The sequence below is a fragment of the Triplophysa dalaica genome, chromosome 3, assembly GCF_015846415.1.
Source record: "Triplophysa dalaica isolate WHDGS20190420 chromosome 3, ASM1584641v1, whole genome shotgun sequence".
Taxonomy (NCBI): Eukaryota; Metazoa; Chordata; class Actinopteri; order Cypriniformes; family Nemacheilidae; genus Triplophysa; species Triplophysa dalaica.
Genome location: NC_079544.1, coordinates 1405236 through 1422873, shown reverse-complemented (window position 1 = coordinate 1422873; position 17638 = coordinate 1405236). Strand labels below are relative to the sequence as shown.

The 17638-nt window shown below is 38.7% G+C and overlaps 1 protein-coding gene and 2 non-coding genes across 3 annotated transcripts; all 3 read left to right on the top strand.

Annotated features, from left to right (window-relative positions):
• Window positions 1-1015: 1015 nt before the first annotated feature.
• LOC130417236 (uncharacterized) lies at window positions 1016-5204 on the top strand. Its single transcript, XM_056742615.1, has 5 exons — window positions 1016-2040; window positions 2226-2454; window positions 2528-2739; window positions 2811-2970; window positions 3062-5204. Exons 2-5 carry the CDS (start codon window positions 2244-2246, stop codon window positions 3211-3213), a joined length of 735 nt encoding a protein of 244 aa, XP_056598593.1. The 5' UTR covers window positions 1016-2040; window positions 2226-2243; the 3' UTR covers window positions 3214-5204.
• LOC130418550 (U2 spliceosomal RNA) lies at window positions 5025-5215 on the top strand. Its single transcript, XR_008906359.1, has one exon. It is a non-coding gene; the product is annotated as a U2 spliceosomal RNA (small nuclear RNA).
• A 2118-nt stretch (window positions 5216-7333) lies between these two features.
• LOC130418547 (U2 spliceosomal RNA) lies at window positions 7334-7524 on the top strand. Its single transcript, XR_008906356.1, has one exon. It is a non-coding gene; the product is annotated as a U2 spliceosomal RNA (small nuclear RNA).
• Window positions 7525-17638: the final 10114 nt, after the last annotated feature.

The following is a 17638-nucleotide window of genomic DNA, read 5'->3' as shown; positions in this document are numbered from 1 at the left end:
TAAAAAAATGTGGTGGCTGTGAATATATGTGAATAAGCAGAAAAACATTCTTGTGTGGTTCATTTTTAGTTTTGTAGCTGTTCAACATTATACGTTTAATAGAGAATAAAAAACCCATATATCATTTACATTTAGTCATTTGGCAGACGCTTTTATCCAAAGCGACTTAAAAAGAGTTAGGGAGCAACAAGCCATATGCAGCGATAAATCGTTTTGTTATAGGAAAAACTTTATAAAATACAGACACTGTAGACACTTTTAGAAGCAATTTACAATGAGATTACAAACCTCAACGAGCAATGATAACATTTGTAAGAAGAAAACACAGCTCACGTCAGTTATTTTAATTGGCAGTTAATGCAAATAAGTAGGTGTCAATGTGCAGAAGACAGACAGTATTTAAATGAGTTCAGATTGAAGAGAACAGAAATAACGGTTCTGTCTGCCGCGTCATAAAGACAAAAGACTCAGTTGTGTGATTGAATGGGCGTCTCCTGAGAGTTCAAATGCTTCTTTAAATTCCCATAAAGACTGAAATCGCCTATTTCCATACTATACAGTAGACGAAACTTCACTATGCAAAATACAGTAGGCGAGAATATCTTCCGCCGGGATTCGTGAGTGTGGACCGTATAGACACTTTCCATCCCATGATGCAACGGGAGCTGAGCAACGGTCGAATTTCAAAAGTAAATCAAATAAATATAGCGGGAAACTTCAAGGTGGACGTCCGTTTTTAATGCAAGTGCTCAAAAATTAATTTCTCGTGATTAACAGTTTTTATCAACGCTCACGTGTAGGTTGTTGTTAAAACGTCATAGGTCAAGCAGCATAGGGGTCACGTGACCATAAAACATAGGGGACGCAGTATGTCACAAATGTATTCATACTACACACACTCATTGCCAACTATATAGAACTGTTTTAACGGCCGATAGGAACGTATTCAAATTCAGCACGTACTGTATATGATTTCAGACGCAGCGTACTTTTCATATCAGTTGTTAAGTAGTGACGTAAGCGATACATTTTCCGAGCATCTATTCAAGCGGAGCTGCAGATTAAACAGCTGTTTATGAGCACTGTTTACTCATCTTGCATATTTAAGCGAAACATTTATTAACTCAATAAATATTAACAATATTAACTCAATACAATCGCCAGGCTCACGGAATCTCCGACATCAATATTTGAATAAATAACTTGAATCGCTTACTGGCCATGTGGGATTTCCTTATGTAGGGTGTTGGTATCGCGGTTTTCTGGGAAATTTATAGCTCGCCATTAGCGTATATTCGCAATTTTTGTTGTTTGCCTGTTGCACATGAATGCAAAGTTAAATGGATAATTCTTATAACTGATTTATAACCAAACATATCTTGACTCCCATAAATAGGAAAAATGACTTTATCATTTTTATTCTGTTGAACACGAAAGCAGACATTTTAAGAATGTACAGCAAACATGTCTGGGGCACTTTTGACTAGCATTGTTTTTTTCCTACTGTGGGTGTCGAGATCTGTCTGGTTATAAGCATTCTTCCAAATATCTTTCTCTGTGTTCATTAGAACAAAGACATGTTTACACACACAACTCGAAGGTGAGTAAATGATGACAAAATTAAATGTTTGGGTGAAGCCTCCCTGTAAAGCGTCTTAAAGAATTGGGTCTGGTCATGTTCATCATTGTTTCGCATAATTTTAACTCCTGTGTAAAAGCACATACGCCGCTTTAGAGACACATGAACAGTCTGTGTTAGAGCAAATTTTGGTTGTGTGCCGGTTTCTGTGCCGTCTTTGCTCCGTAGAGTCCCGTTGAGCGTTTGGACCCGGAAACAGTATCAGCCTTCCATATATGGTGCAGCATGACGTCAGGCTCACAAGCGGCTGGCGCACCCGCCTACTTCAGGACCCGGAAGTTGCGCAGCAGTTCTACGCTCATATGTACCTTTACGCACACACACAGTCGAGGTGAACTTCAAACTGCTTTGCACAACTCGCGCTGTTTTGGTTTAATTTTGCACATCTTCATTACAAAAAGGTAAATTTATGCGTTAAAAAAAAAAAAACTCGCAGATTTCACGGATTTCCCGCTGCTGGTTTCTACTTGCAGAACACAAATCCACTCGATTGTCTGCTGGAGCAATTCCTTTATTTTACAATTTCGCAGCGTTTTTATTTCTCTTCAATGTTTTGATTGGTTTTAATTCCAGTGTTATTCTCCAGTCCTGTTTACAGAGAGTCATGGAAAGGAAGTGGGCATACAGCAGACGCAATAACATAAGGAGAAGGGCTGTGAAAATAGTCAACAAGGTGTTTGATTCTTTGGAAAAGGAGATTCATTCTCAGACCGATAGAAGAGTGGAAGAGAACTGTAGTGTTCAGTCAACGTGGCATCAAGAAACCACCAGTCCACAGAGAAAAAGCCCAGCATGCTGCGATCCATTCATAACATGTAAGCTTTCCTTTCTTTTAGTTGGTCATTTGTGATTCTGGTAATCTTACAATGCTTGTGTTTCACGTGTCAGCGCTTCTTCACGAGGTCTTAAGAAACCAGGAGATTCTTATGGAGCAACAGAGGAGCATCATGATGATGGTTCAGGATCTCCAAGCAAACAACGACAGCGAGATCGCAGATGAGGACAATATAAGTCAAAGGCACTTTCCAATTGAAGACCTCAAGGCATTAACCGAGCTTGAAAATGAACTTCAATCGTGTCCGGAAACGAGGCGAAAAATGGTGAGTATCACTTAAGTGCTGCATTCCATACAAAAGCATGTTGTAGACGATGTTTTGGCCATGTTTTACAGGTACATGAGTTTGGATTGTTGGGTGGAGTTGACGTGAAGGACACGGTGTGGCGGATCATGAAGCAGGCTATCAAAAACGACTTTGCCAAAACGGTGAACTGGAGAGGTGTTAATGGGAAAACACCGTTCCAAAATCTAGAGTTTAAAAATGTGGTGATTGGTAAGGAACTCAGAAAGTCACATGTCATGATTTAATGTTGGTAGTGTTTGTAGAGGTCTTTGCTTAAAACTCTATTCATTTTATATTTTAGAGGCTGTAAGAAGAAATCCCTCATGCGCACAGACGACCGAGCTGGAGGTGGAAAATGTGATCAAACGCTGGTTTCATCTCGCCGGCGATCGTGAGGGTGGAAGAAAAAAACGATCACAGTTGCACAGTATTAAAGTAGAAAACTCATTTTAAGTTCTTGTCAATTTCAACTATAACTAACAAGACGACACTTGCACTCGACATTTTAACTTTGTCACTGGATGTGTTCAGTGTCTAAACATTTTGTTCACACTCCTTTGCACATCTTTATATTTCCCCATCTGTAAATATACATTTTTATTTAATCACATTTGTTTTCTTCGACATTTTTTTATTTTTATGCATTAGATTTATTTTTCCGTCATGTGGCAGAAAATTACACCTACTCGTTTTTTTTCATAAAACATTTTATACCTAAATGTAATACTTGATGCTTCTTGTTTTATTCCAAAATATATAGCTTTAAGTTTTTGTCAAGTTCGTCATTTATTTTAGTCCATTTTGCTTTCACATGATGACATATTCTCTTTGTAAAATTAGTCAAAGTACATCAAACTTTTCTTGCAAAAAGTTAGATATTAAATCTGGTGTTTTTAGCATTACAGACCAAGATCAATCAAATAAGTGTTTCTTACATAAAAATGAAGATAAAATATTCCTATTTCAAATAAACAATATACTGACATTTGACAGGTTTTTTGGAATGGGAGGTTACAAAGTAACAGCCTTGTTTTCATGATGGGTTAGTAAATTGTCTACATTTTTGCTACATGTGTTGTGAATTCTTTAGACTATTCCTTGTTTTAGAGACTTGAGTAAATATTGATGGATTAAACTATTACACATAGTAAGACTAGTCAGACTTAGACAAGTTAGATGATAATGTGTAATTGATGAGTTACAAAATCAATGAGTTTTGTCTGAAATAAATTTTAGCAATAACCACCTGCCTTAATAGTAAACTGTTGTTATGAGGAAAGGTGTGTGCATGTTTATTTACTGAGAAAGACGCGTCTAGAAAAGGATTCTCAGTATGAAAATGTTCTTGCCGTTATTGCAACATTGAGGAACCCAGTTAACTGGTTTAAATGAACCCAGAATACTGTCTGCCCTTGAGTGAATTTATGTTTTTTTTGTTTAAGTTTTTAAAGTGCTTGAATGTTTTATTTTCTGACACCTTTCCTCTTTTACTTTTGACTTGATAATTATCTTACTTATGTGGCTTCCTTTGTACCTTTATGTAGCAGCATGAATCCTAATTTTAAAGTCTTCTTTTTTGTATAAGCAACGTAAGGCCCAAATAAAAAGATGGCAAAATCAAATGCCCTGAATTCTGCCGTGTGATTATTACAGTCAGTAACAAAGGGTGATTGATAAAAGGTAATTTCAAATTATATTTGCAAGATATTTAATACCATTCAACACACGTTGTTTAATCACTAAAATAATTACTTTTATTATCTGATTTTCATTCATTTTTGGAATAAGGTTAATGTTTTGTGACATTGGTTAAACTGGGAAAGCATCAACACTGTAATACTTTACTTGTCCACTGGGAGGCAAACACGTGACGTTAATAAAGCTGTTTTAACATTGTACATGCGCCCGTTCAGTGCGTTCTACCGTTTCTGTGTTACGTTTCTGAGTTTCTTTTGCATTCTCATTTTATCATGTGTGATAACAACAGTTTATTTGTGTTATACTGGGGAATTAAATCCGTGTTTCTGATTGGAGAAGCACTACCTCATTATAATATCAACTCCTCCTCCTCCAGACTTTATTGAAGAAGATTTTGCTGTTTAAAATTAACATAGAGCTCACAAATGCTCATAAGAAAGTTCGAATCCTGGTGAAATGTTACATATGGACCATTTGAGATGAAAATAACAACTATGACATCAGTTTACCGCCATTCTATGTGCTGTCTCAAAGCATGTGGGGTTTACTTCAAACCCATTGTAGGTATCGCTTCTCGGCCTTTTGGCTAAGATCAAGTGTAGTATCTGTTCTTATCAGTTTAATATCTGATACGTCCCCTACCCGGGGACCATATATTAAATTGATTTTTGGAACTGGGAGATGGAATAGGTGCTTGCTCCGACCACTCCACGCATCGACCCGGTATTGCAGTACTTCCGGGAACGGTGCACCCCCCTCTTATGGTCAAAAGAAGGTCTTACTTTATCATTGTAAACTTTACAAAAAGTTTAAGGTTTGTATGTTATGGCAGATAAATATTGAACGTATATTTTACTTATGTAATAATTATTGATCTTGTAAAAAAATCCACGATATTATCTCTTACGTTGCGTTTTGCCCATTGATAGTCTATTCAATATTAATCGTGGTTAACTATAATGTCACGAGATCAAATCCCACCTTCCAATCCCCAAGAAGATCAGCGAGAGGACGACATGTTTCAGGATTATGATGAAATCAGAGAAGCCACAAAGTTCAGGAGCAGGACACACAAAACAATAGCTGTTGTTGTAACACGTAAACACGCTGTATGCGTGCACCGGAAATGATGTATGTGTGTGTATGCTACACGTGAATCCTATCGAAATCCAACAGGATCACAATTCGCGTGCTTTGGATCGCCGTAGCAATATTAAAAAACGCCGTTTTTTTTAACGCCGCCAGTATCGAAAGCCATAAGGATCACAATTCGAGTGCTTTGGATCGCTGTATTAATATTAAAACGTCGATTTCTTAACGTAGCCAGGCGTTAAATAAGCGCCGCATGGTGCAAAATTACTCGTTTAAGTAACCCCGTGCGCCGATCGACGTTAAGTTAACGTCAATCAAAATGAAAATTTATTAGCTAATATACATAGCCCCTCCTCTTCTGGGTTTGCACGGTCTACGGCAAGTCGGATGCTCTTCTCGTCTGATCTCAAATCCATATCCAGCTTAATTTTGTAGAAAACTAAAAATGGAAAGAAATGAAAGAAAAACCCGCCGAAAAGAAATCATATAACTAATGAAGAAGGTTCCAGGAAGCTATGTGTAAAATGTGTAATATGTCAAATTAAGTCAAGTCATGATTGAAGGAAGTTCACCTCCAAAACGAAATTTCTGTCATCATTTACCAATGGTCCCATTGACTTCTATTGTATGAAGAAAAAGACAATGTGGACAAACGGTTTTCTGTTACTAACTTTCTTTCAAATATCTTCTTTTGTGTTTATACGGTTTACACATTATACTGTCATACAGGTTTCAAAAGTGAAGAGGGTGGCTTAAATGAAGCCTGAAAAGAGAGAGCTCGTCGCCATCTTGGCATCATGCGTCACTCCCGGATGATCGAAAATGGGCATAAAGGCGGGATGTGGTTAGAGCTGAGGCGTCTGGTTTGCTGAAACCACTTGTCACTCTAGTGGCCACGCACCTAATTTGCACAGATTTGATTTGACTTAATATAAATTAAACGGATGAGATATACAACAATTCACCCTCCTCACAGTTGTCATGAAGGGTAAAAATAAATTTCTAGACCAAAATATTTTTTGTACCAGGCTGTAAACGTGTTTTGTTCTGCTGTACAGGTGCTCATTTTAACACGGAACTCAATGAGATTTTGCTCTCTTTTGGAGTCAGCCTCTAGCGGGAAATCGATAAATTGCAGTTAAAGTCACTTCCGTGTTGGAAATCTGGCCAAATCAAATGCTGTAATCTGCCATGTGATTATAACAGTCAGTAAAAAAAGTGTGATTTATAAAAGGTTATTTAAATTTGAAGTTGTTTAATCTATGATATAATTCTTTTTTATTATCTGATTTTCCGTTCATTTTTGAATAACGTTAATGGTTTGTGACATTGGTTAAACTGGGAAAGCATCAATACTGTAATACTTTACTTGTCCACTGGGAGGCAAACACGTGACGTTAATAAAGCTGTTTTAACATTGTACATGCGCCCGTTCAGTGCGTTCTACCGTTTCTGTGTTACGCAGAGTTTCTTTTGCATTCTCATTTTATCATGTGTGATAACAACTGTTTATTTGTGTAATACTGGGAGAATTAAATCCGTGTTTCTGATTGGAGAATCACTACCTCATTATAATATCAACTCCTCCTCCAGGCTTTATTGAAGAAGGTTTTGCTGTTTTAAACAAACATAGAGCTCACAAATGCTCATAAGAAAGATCGAATCCTGGTGAAATGTTTCATATGGACCATTTGAGATGAAAATAACAACTATGACATCAGTTTACCGCCATTCTATGTGCTGTCTCAAAGCACGTGGGGTTTACTTCAAACCCATTGTAGGTATCGCTTCTCGGCCTTTTGGCTAAGATCAAGTGTAGTATCTGTTCTTATCAGTTTAATATCTGATACGTCCCCTACCCGGGGACCATATATTAAATTGATTTTTGGAACTGGGAGATGGAATAGGAGCTTGCTCCGACCACTCCACGCATCGACCCGGTATTGCAGTACTTCCGGGAACGGTGCACCCCCCTCTTATGGTCAAAACAAGAAATATAATGATCTAAGCAATTAATATCGATAAGAATTTTAGATTAGTGAGACAGTTCAGCTGGCAAATAATAATTAAGGACTTAAGAGTATTGAATGCAACTTTTATTGCCCCATGGGAATGTGCCGGATTAAGACCATCGATCATTTTATCAAAGTTTGTCATTGACAACCACAGTACCACAATGGGAAAGGTTCATTTGGTCCAGACCAATTGAAACAAATGATACGTTGTAACATTTTTCATCGGTGTTGGTTGCCTTTCACACCACATTGATTGCTTTGGTCCGAACCTACGGTGGCTGCTAGGTGTCACTGCCCTGTAACATAACGAAAGTGTTTCCGGGGGACCGCAAAAACTGATGCACCTGATTGAGACATGCTTCATTTTGACTGTTCAATTTCGATAGTGGAGTTGTCAGCCACATTGAAGGTAATTGCTTTATAACTTTATTTTAACTTTATTAACGTATGTCCGTAGGATTTCATAAGGCTGTCGATTTGAACAGTTTACTAAAAGTATGAGACGTAGTAGCTGCTCGACTTACTTAAACAGGTGTCACTATAAAAAAGTTTAAAGGTTTAAAAACATGATTAAAAACTTGTAAACTTATTCTAGTCGACATAGTCAATGTGACTGACAACTCCACTAATGAATATGAAGTCAAAATGAAGCTCGTCCCAATCAGATGCATCAGTGTTTGGGGTCCCCGGAAACACTTCCGTTGTTGTGCGTGCAGCTTGCAGCGCGTTTCTTTGTTTGTTTGTGTTGCGAGTATTTGCAAGGTATGTGTTGCCAAACTAATGAAGATGCTTTGTGAATTTGCTTGTGTTTTTTTGTGCTTGCATGTGTTTTCTTCTGTTGCAGCGCAGTGACACCTAGTGGCCAACGTACGAACCAGTTGAAATGAACCAAAATTCAGTCACATGACAACACGAGGAACTTGAACATCATGTACCTCTGCGCTAGCACGATAAGCATCAGCGCTAGAGTCAGCCCTCGTGTGAAGACCGAAGAGTGTAAAGACCTGCGACTCTACCTGCACGACTCCAACGAGCAAAGACACCGGCAAGGGACATCAGTATATTTAACATACCTTTGCTTTCATTTAATTGTCTACTAACATGTGTTTCGAGTTTACTCCTGTATTCCACCGTAGGCAGCGTTCTCACCCAAGACGCAAGGCAGGACGCACACACTCCCCCTCGTGTCCCATTCACATCTCCCCTTCTACACCTCTTTCTCTCTCTCTATGGGTCTTTGGAAATGCCAGTCAGCTGTTAACAAGACTGACTTCATCCATGCGTTTACCTGCCAGTCTGAGATTCACATTCTTGGTCTTACTGAGACATGGATTCGTCCTGAAGACTCAGCTACACCCGCTGCTCTCTCCACAAACTACTCCTTCTCTCACACTCCCCGACAAACTGGAAGAGGAGGAGGCACAGGTTTGCTTATCAACAATGACTGGAAATATTCCACACTATCGTCCCTATGCAACAACTACTCATTTGAATACCATGCTGTTAATATCACTTTTCCCACTCAGCACAGCGTTGTTGTAGTTTACCATCCCCTAGGTCATCTTCACGACTTCATTGAAGAGTTAGATGTGCTGCTCTCATCATTTCCGGAGGATAGCGGCCCTCTTGTAGTCCTTGGGGAGTTCAACATCCACCTGGAGAAACCTTATGCTTCTGACTTCCACACCCTCACCGCCTCGTTCGACCTCACGCGCCTCATCACAGCCTGTACTCACAGATCAGGAAACCAGTTGGATCTCATCTACATCCGTAACTGCACCACAGATAACATTCAAGTCAAACCTCTTCACATCTCGGACCACTTCTTCATCACTTTCAACATGCTCCTTCCTACATGCACTACACTTACACCACCACCCGTTTACTTAAGACGGAACCTTCGGTCTCTCTCCCCGAGCACTCTCTCTGCTAAAGTGACTTCCACCCTTATATGCCTTATTCAACATTAGAAAGATCAGACCCTATCTCACGGAGCATGCGGCACAACTCCTTGTCCAGGCCCTGGTAATCTCAAGGTTGGACTACTGCAATGCTCTCCTTGCTGGTCTTCCTGCAAAGGCTATCAAACCACTTCAGCTGATTCAGAACGCAGCAGCACGCCTTGTCTTCCAACAGCCCAAAAGGGCTCACGTGACTCCCCTTTCATCTCTCTTCACTGGCTACCGGTTGCAGCCCGTATCATATTCAAGTCACTAATGCTTGCCTAAAGGAATATCACTGGATCTGCACCGGCATACTTTCACACCCTCCTGCACTCCTACACCCCATCAAGATCCCTTCGTTCAGCAAACCAGCTGCGTCTTGTATTGCCTTCTCATAAGGACAGTAAATTGCATTCCCGCTCATTCTGCTTCACAACTTCTTCCTGGTGGAACATTCTTCCTAACTCTGTCCGGTCAACCACATCTCTCACAACATTCAAAAAACTAATTAAAACCCATCTCTTGACATACAAATAGAGAATAAAAAAAAAAAACACTAACCATTTCTCGCAACAGGTAGTGATATAGCTTTTGTTTGAAACCAGTAACTTTGTATTGGCATCTATTGTATTATGGCTCCTGTATGACATCGCTTGTTGCTCCCTAACTCTATGTAAGTTGCTTTGGATAAAAGCGTCTGCTAAATGACTAAATATAAATGTAAATGTACTGCTGGCGGAGTTTCTTTACCTTAATCCAGCACTGTTCCACAGCTCTATTGAACCCCCTTTCTATGAGTTGTTAGCTAAACCATGAAAATATATTGCTGTTCGTGGGTTTTCGAAAGTTGGGATCTAATAGGAATGTGCTCGAATCTTCAAATATTCGATCTGAAATAACTATTCACAAATTACAAAATGCTATTCGAATATTTTTTATAAGAATAAACTCGGATTGCTTAATATTAGATCTCTCTCAAATAAAGCACTTTTTGTTAACGATTTGATAACCGATCATAAAATAGACATGCTTTGTTTGACAGAAACATGGCTAAAGCCAGATGATTATATTACTCTAAATGAATCCGTTCCCCAAGATTATTACTATAAACACGAGCCTCGTCTAAAAGGTAGAGGGGGAGGTGTCGCTGCACTTTACAAGAATTCTTTTATCACCTCTCAGAAGTCTAATTTTAAATACTATTCTTTTGAAGTCATGGAACTTCATGTATCGACACCTAATACTAAGGAAAAAACATTTTTAAAATTTATTCTGGCTATTGTATATATGCCTCCAGGGCACCACACAGATTTTATTAAAGAATTTGGTGGGTTCTTATCAGAACTAGTACTGGCCGCAGATAGAGTCCTTGTCGTCGGTGACTTTAATATCCATGTAGACAATGATACAGATGCCTTGGGACTGGCTTTCAAAGACACTCTTAACTCCATGGGTGTTAGTCAACATGTGTCAGGACCCACTCACCTCCGTAATCATACTTAGATTTAATACTTTCTTATGGTATAAATGTGGACGATGTTAAAATCGTTCAGCAGAGTGAAGACATTTCGGATCATTATCTGATATTATGTTTGCTTCAATGGCCTACGGCTGCAAATCAAACTCCTTGTTACAAATATGGTAGAACGATTACTTCAACTACCAAAGATGCGTTTCTCGATAATCTGCCTGAATTGTATAAAATATCTAGCATGAGTAAAAACGTTGACGATTTTGACACTACTATTGAAAATTTTAACACTACTTTCTCGGAAATATTAGACACAGTTGCTCCTCTGCGTTTTAAAGAAAATTAAAAATAGCAGCCCAACACCGTGGTATAATGAACACACTCGGACTCTAAAAAAAGCGTCCCGGAAAATGGAGCGCAACTTTATGAAAACTAATTAAGAGGTATTTCGTATAGCATGGAAGGATAGTACTCGAAATTACAGGAATGCAATAAAAACGTCTAGATCCGCCTACTTTTCAACACTAATAGAGGAAAACCATCACAACCCTAGGTTTTTATTTAACACCGTGGCTAAATTAACAAAATTAAGTTGTCATCGACGTCAGATTCTGATTATCAGCATAACAGTGATGAATTTATGAACTACTTCACGAGTAAAATCCAAGATATAAGAGAAAAAATTATAACAATGCAGCCTGTAGTGAAATCCGCTGAACAAACTAACTACAGCACCCCTAAGGAGAAATTGCAATTATTTTCTACAGTAGATCACGATGAACTGTCTAAAATCATAAGATCATCTAAATCATCAACATGCATGCTAGACCCTATACCTACAAAACTACTGAAAGAAATGCTCCCAGAAATTATAGATCCTCTTCTCAGTATTATTAACTCATCTCTGACATTAGGACATGTGCCTTATGCATTTAAGGTGGCTGTTATAAGGCCTCTTTTAAAAAAAAAAAAACTCGACCCTAAAGAACTAGGGAATTACAGGCCTATATCGAATTTACCTTTTATATCTAAAGTTCTGGAAAAAGTAGTTTCAACTCAATTATGCTCCTTCCTCCAAAGGAATGACATTAATGATGAATTCCAGTCTGGATTTCGAGCATGTCACAGTACAGAGACTGCTTTGATCAGAGTTACAAATGATCTGCTTTTAGCGTCTGACCGTGGCTGTATTTCGTTATTGGTGCTGCTAGACCTCAGTGCTGCATTTGACACCATTGACCACAGCATACTTCTACATAGACTCGAAAATTACGTCGGCATTAACGGAATAGCATTGAAATGGTTTAAGTCTTATTTATCCGACCGTTTTTATTTGTAGCAATAAACAATGAGGTGTCCCGCAAATCACAAGTCCAGCACAGTGTACCACAGGGCTCAGTCTTGGGGCCTCTGCTCTTCGCTTTATACATGCTACCTCTAGGAGATATAATAAAGCGACACGGAATTAGCTTTCACTGTTATGCTGATGATACTCAACTTTATATTTACGCGAAGCCTAATGAAACTCAGCAGTTTCATCGAATAAAGGATTGCATAGCTGACTTAAAAATTGTGGATGAGTAACAAATCTTTACTACTAAACTTGGACAAAACAGAAGTGCTACTTACTGGACCGAAAACTGCAATGCGTAACAACCAAGAATACTGCTTAACGATTGACGGATGCTCCATAAAATCCTCATCATCAGCTAAGAATCTTGGTGTTGTATTCGATAGTACTCTGTCATTTGAAAGCCATGTCGCCAACACCTGTAAAATTGCATTTTTCCATTTTAAGAATATATCTAAATTACGTCATATGCTGTCACTGTCAGATTCAGAGAAATGAATTCATGCATTCATGACATCAAGACTAGATTACTGTAATGCACTTCTAGGTGGTTGCCCTGCGGGCCTATTACAAAAACTGCAACTGGTTCAAAACGCGGCAGGTCGAGTTCTTACACGTACAAAAAAGTATGAGCATATAACCCCGTTTCTGTCAACCTTGCACTGGTTACCTATAAAGAATCGCATTAACTTTAAGATCATGCTTATTACCTATAAAGCCCTAGATGGTCTAGCGCCGCAGTATTTGAATGAACTTCTATTGTATTACAGACCTCCACGTACATTACGCTCTCAGGCGTCCTGTCAGTTGGTAATACCTAGAATTTCAAAATCAAGTGAAGGTGGTAGATCCTTTTCTTATCTAGCGCCTAAACTTTGGAATATTCTTCCCTGCACGGTCCGGGAGGCAGACACACTCTGTCAGTTTAAATCTAGAATAAAGACTCATCTTTTTAATCTTGCATACACTACACTTCCATAATATTAATCCTCAGAGGATTTAGGCTGCATTATTTAGATCAACCGGAACCAGGAACACATCCAACAACAAATGATGTACTTGTTGCATCAAAGAGTGCAGAACAGTACTCTACTCTCAGCCAGTCTTGTCTCTTTGTTCCAAGGTTACCGCAGGATGCAGTTCATGCCCAGACCTGATGGCAGAGCTGAGAATGGGAAGCGGTGACCTGAAAAGAGCTAAGAGGATAGAGCTGGATAAAGGACGCGACAACTTTGTTTTTCCTACAACATTTCAAATGCTATTAGATTGTTAATGATAATCTTAAATCCTTAATTTTTATATTTTATTAAGCCTTGTTGTGCAAGCACTGTTGAGCTTGTGCAGAGGCAGCAGCTTTTGCCAGAGGGGAACTGGAATCCCCTGGTTGGGCCTGGGTTCCCCTGAGGTTTTTTTTCTCAATGGGAGTTTTGGGTTCCTCACCACCGTTTGCATATTGTTTTGCACTATCTGCCTGGCCGGGGGGGCTGCTTTCGAATTCATACTTGTATTCAATGTGTCTCATGTACAGCTGCTTTGTAACAATGAAAATTGTAAAAAGCGCTATATAAATAAAGTTGAGTTGAGTTGAGTTAAAAACTGCGTCCCCACAGGGATAAGTTACCGCTACAGATAACCTTATGTTGTGTTCAGACCAAACGCGAATGAATCGCGCTATTCGCGCGTAGTTGGACGCTTGAACATTTTAGTTTACTCGCTTCATTCGCGCGTCAAATTCGCTTCATTCGCGCGTCAAATTCACTTCATTGCAGACGCGAATTCGCGTCATGGGAGGGGCTTCTGCCAGGCGGCTCCAGTCCCATATATATATTGCTTAAATTGTGTAAAGATCGTTTTTGACAACTTGCCCGATTGTCCGACCTCCTCACTTTCTTCCAAGCAAGATCCTTTTTATTTCTGTTTCGATAAAAGTAAGATGTATTGTACAGCTCCACATACAGCATCCACATACAGCAACGATAATTTTGTCCTCCATTGTCGTTTGGGATTTCTGCCTCCCCTCGCAACATCATAATCACCTGACTGCCAGAGCAAGCTCCTGATTGGTTAACGCGGCGCGAATTTTCGCCAAAGTTCAGATTTTTCAACTCAATTCGCGTCATTCGCGCAATTCGCATCATTCGCGCGATTCGTGCCATTCGCGCCGCCTCATTCGCGCAATTCGCGCCATTCGCGCCGCCTCATTCGCACGATTCGCGCCGCAAGTAGGTCTATCGCGTCTTTGCATTGACTTAACATGTAAATCACTCGCGCTTGACGCGCCATTCGCGTTTGGTCTGAACACAACATTAGAGTTGTCACGTCTTATTTAATGCTTATTCAATTCATCTGTAATGATTTTATAATGTAAAGAAACTAATAAAAAATAAATTCATGTGTTCCTTATTCTTTGTTCACTCAAATCGCAAGCTAGTTTAACTATTTTAAGTTTACACACCGGATGCCCGTACCGCGTAGGCTCGACTCATAATTAAAATGTTTAAAAACTAGTGAGACACAGAGTTTGTTTAGACTACTTACATTAGGTATAAAAATACTAACGTAATATTAAATGATTAACAATAATTAATTTATTACCATAACTTGTTCGGAGCGGTTGTTCTTGGTAAATTCATATTCGTCCTTTAAAAAATATATTAAGTAATGCTAATTTCAACATCTTTGAAAGAATGTAAACTTCTTATGTTCCCTTGTCTAACAATATTCTACGGTTGAAGAGTCTAGTCGACGGAACACACAGAGTTTCTGGATCCAGGAGACAAAGTTTGACACAGACACAAGTGCTTGTTCAATCAGAGTCCCAAGTTTATTATTTTAGGACTAATACTTATACGTTTGCATCAGGAGGCTTCATATAAAACCACCAAAACAGTGGACAATCACCAGACTTTCTGTTTAGTCTTTCCTCCTAAACAATCAGATATGATTACATATTTAATATTACAATAATAAAACAATTGTCCATAGGCATCATTAGGAACCTTGATATGGTGAACAACAGATGCTTATATCAACATAAGACAGCATGACATGATAGAACTTCCAACGAGGTTAAACAACAAGAAAGTAAGGAGCAAATATTATGAAATAGAAGTGAATAATATGAATACATATGATGAATATTGGAATAAACACATATGCAGTATTTGTGGAGGACTGGATGAAATCCAGATTCTCACAATGGCCACTTTCAGACCAACGGTCTTACAAGCCGTCCTGTGTCCCTTTAAAAAACAAATATATATAGAGTAGTACAAAAGGTTAATACAAAATCTTTAATAAAAGGATAGTTGCATTTGCGTATTTTTATGCGGTTTTCTGGTTTGCAAGCTGTTCTTTGAGGTAAAAGATCAATCGGACTGATTTGTAATAAAAACATAACAACACCAATCACCCTCAATAAAAACAAATGAAAACATGAAAATGTACATTTCACTGCAACTCATGTTAATGAATTTTCCTTTAGCATAAGACTGGCACCTTTTTCCAAATCTAAAGCCTGAATTTTCCTTTTAAGAAGTCCAAATAGGATCGTCGCCTTCAAGTTACAGCCTGTAAATAAAATCGCACGGTCATTCAATGAACATGGAAACAAGCATTACAATGGCTCCGTCTTTTTGCATTGTTAATTTTAGGATCTGAACAGTCGGCATGGAGGTATCAAGCCCTTTACTTTTGTTACAGTACTCTCTTTAATGAATACTCTTACACAAAACAGGTTCAGGTTAAAGTTTGCCTGAGTTTATTGGTGGCATTCACACCAGTACTACACAGAAGGTCGCCAAATAGACCTATATTCTTGTTTTTCTTATCAAGAACATTTAAAACAAAATAAACAAGATAACCATATATCACAGACTGTCAGTATACGTTGCGTTTCGTTTTCCATGTTTTCATTTTGTATAATACCGTTCCGAACAGGTTTAAATGCAGTTTAAATACTTTTTTTCGACATTAACATCTGAAATATTCAAATATGAAATTATTGAAAAATGCCCATCTCTAGGGTCCGTGTATGTTTTATTCATTTGATATCCTATATTAAATAAATTAATGGAAACTGAAAGATGACTCGTTTTTTCATTTTTCGTTTAGTTCAACAAACGAAAAATTAGATTTCGCCCCGATTTTTCATTTTTCGTTTGTCGTTTAAAAAACGGATTTCGGACTCAATATGGGATTCGTACATGTGGGCGGTGCTGTAACGCCCCTTTCACCCAATTGGTCAAATCGCTCACCATCCTGTACGGCCTTAATTCTGCCAGGCAGAATAAGAGTCACCTCTAGTCCTTCATTTTTAAGTTATTGCAAGTATGTCGGCGCGAACCACTGCTTATTGTTAACAGTGCGTGATATTTAAGCAGACATATCTGTTGCAATGTACGACATTTAAGAGATGCAGTATGCTGAATACCAGGGGTCTCCAACCCTGCTCCTGGTGAGCTACTCTCCTTAAGATTTCAGCTCTAACCCCAATCAAACACACCTGGGTTGCTTGATAATTACAGAAAGGTGTGCTGAAGCAGGGTTGGAGCTGCAATTTGCAGGACGGTAGTTCACCAGGTCCAGGGTTGAAGATCCCTCTGTATACAGTAATTTATGATGATTTATGATGATATAGTATCTTTCCAACAAAAGTCACCCATTACAATAAACACTTAAAAGACACAGACAGTCAAGAATAAGAAATGTGACCTCTTCAAAGTACTACAGAAGGTCTCTGCTGACACGCAGACATAGAAAACATACATGTGTAATAGCATAAGTAAAAACGTTAACAAAGATCCTTTTTCACGGGGCATTGCGGGTGTTTGACAGAGTTGCATCAGTCCAGCTACTCACTGCCTGCTGCATGCATTTCGTCAATTCAGCAATTTATGTTCCTCAATTATAAAAAAAAATAGCAGAATAACTCTGATCCCCATCATCTGGACACTATTCCCATCACTTGTCTACCCCTTGTTTACTGTCTTATTCCTTTGGTCTTGTTATTTGTCCGCTGTTGAATGTGTTTATGGTGTTGTGCTTTTTCCTGTGTCTCTGTGGATTAAATTATACCAGTTTGGAGTATCTGCTTGCTTGTCTTGAGTGTTTGCTTCACAAACCGTGACATCTGTATGTAAGTGTCTCTGTCGACACCTAGGGTACTTTACAGACTCGACTTTCACCTGAAAATTTAGATGTGCTGGTTTTTCTCAACAAAAACTAATCTGCTTTATAGATGGGTTTTTCATTCGGTCTGCATGAGTTTATTCAGAAATTGTTACAAAATCTAAACGATAAAACTAAT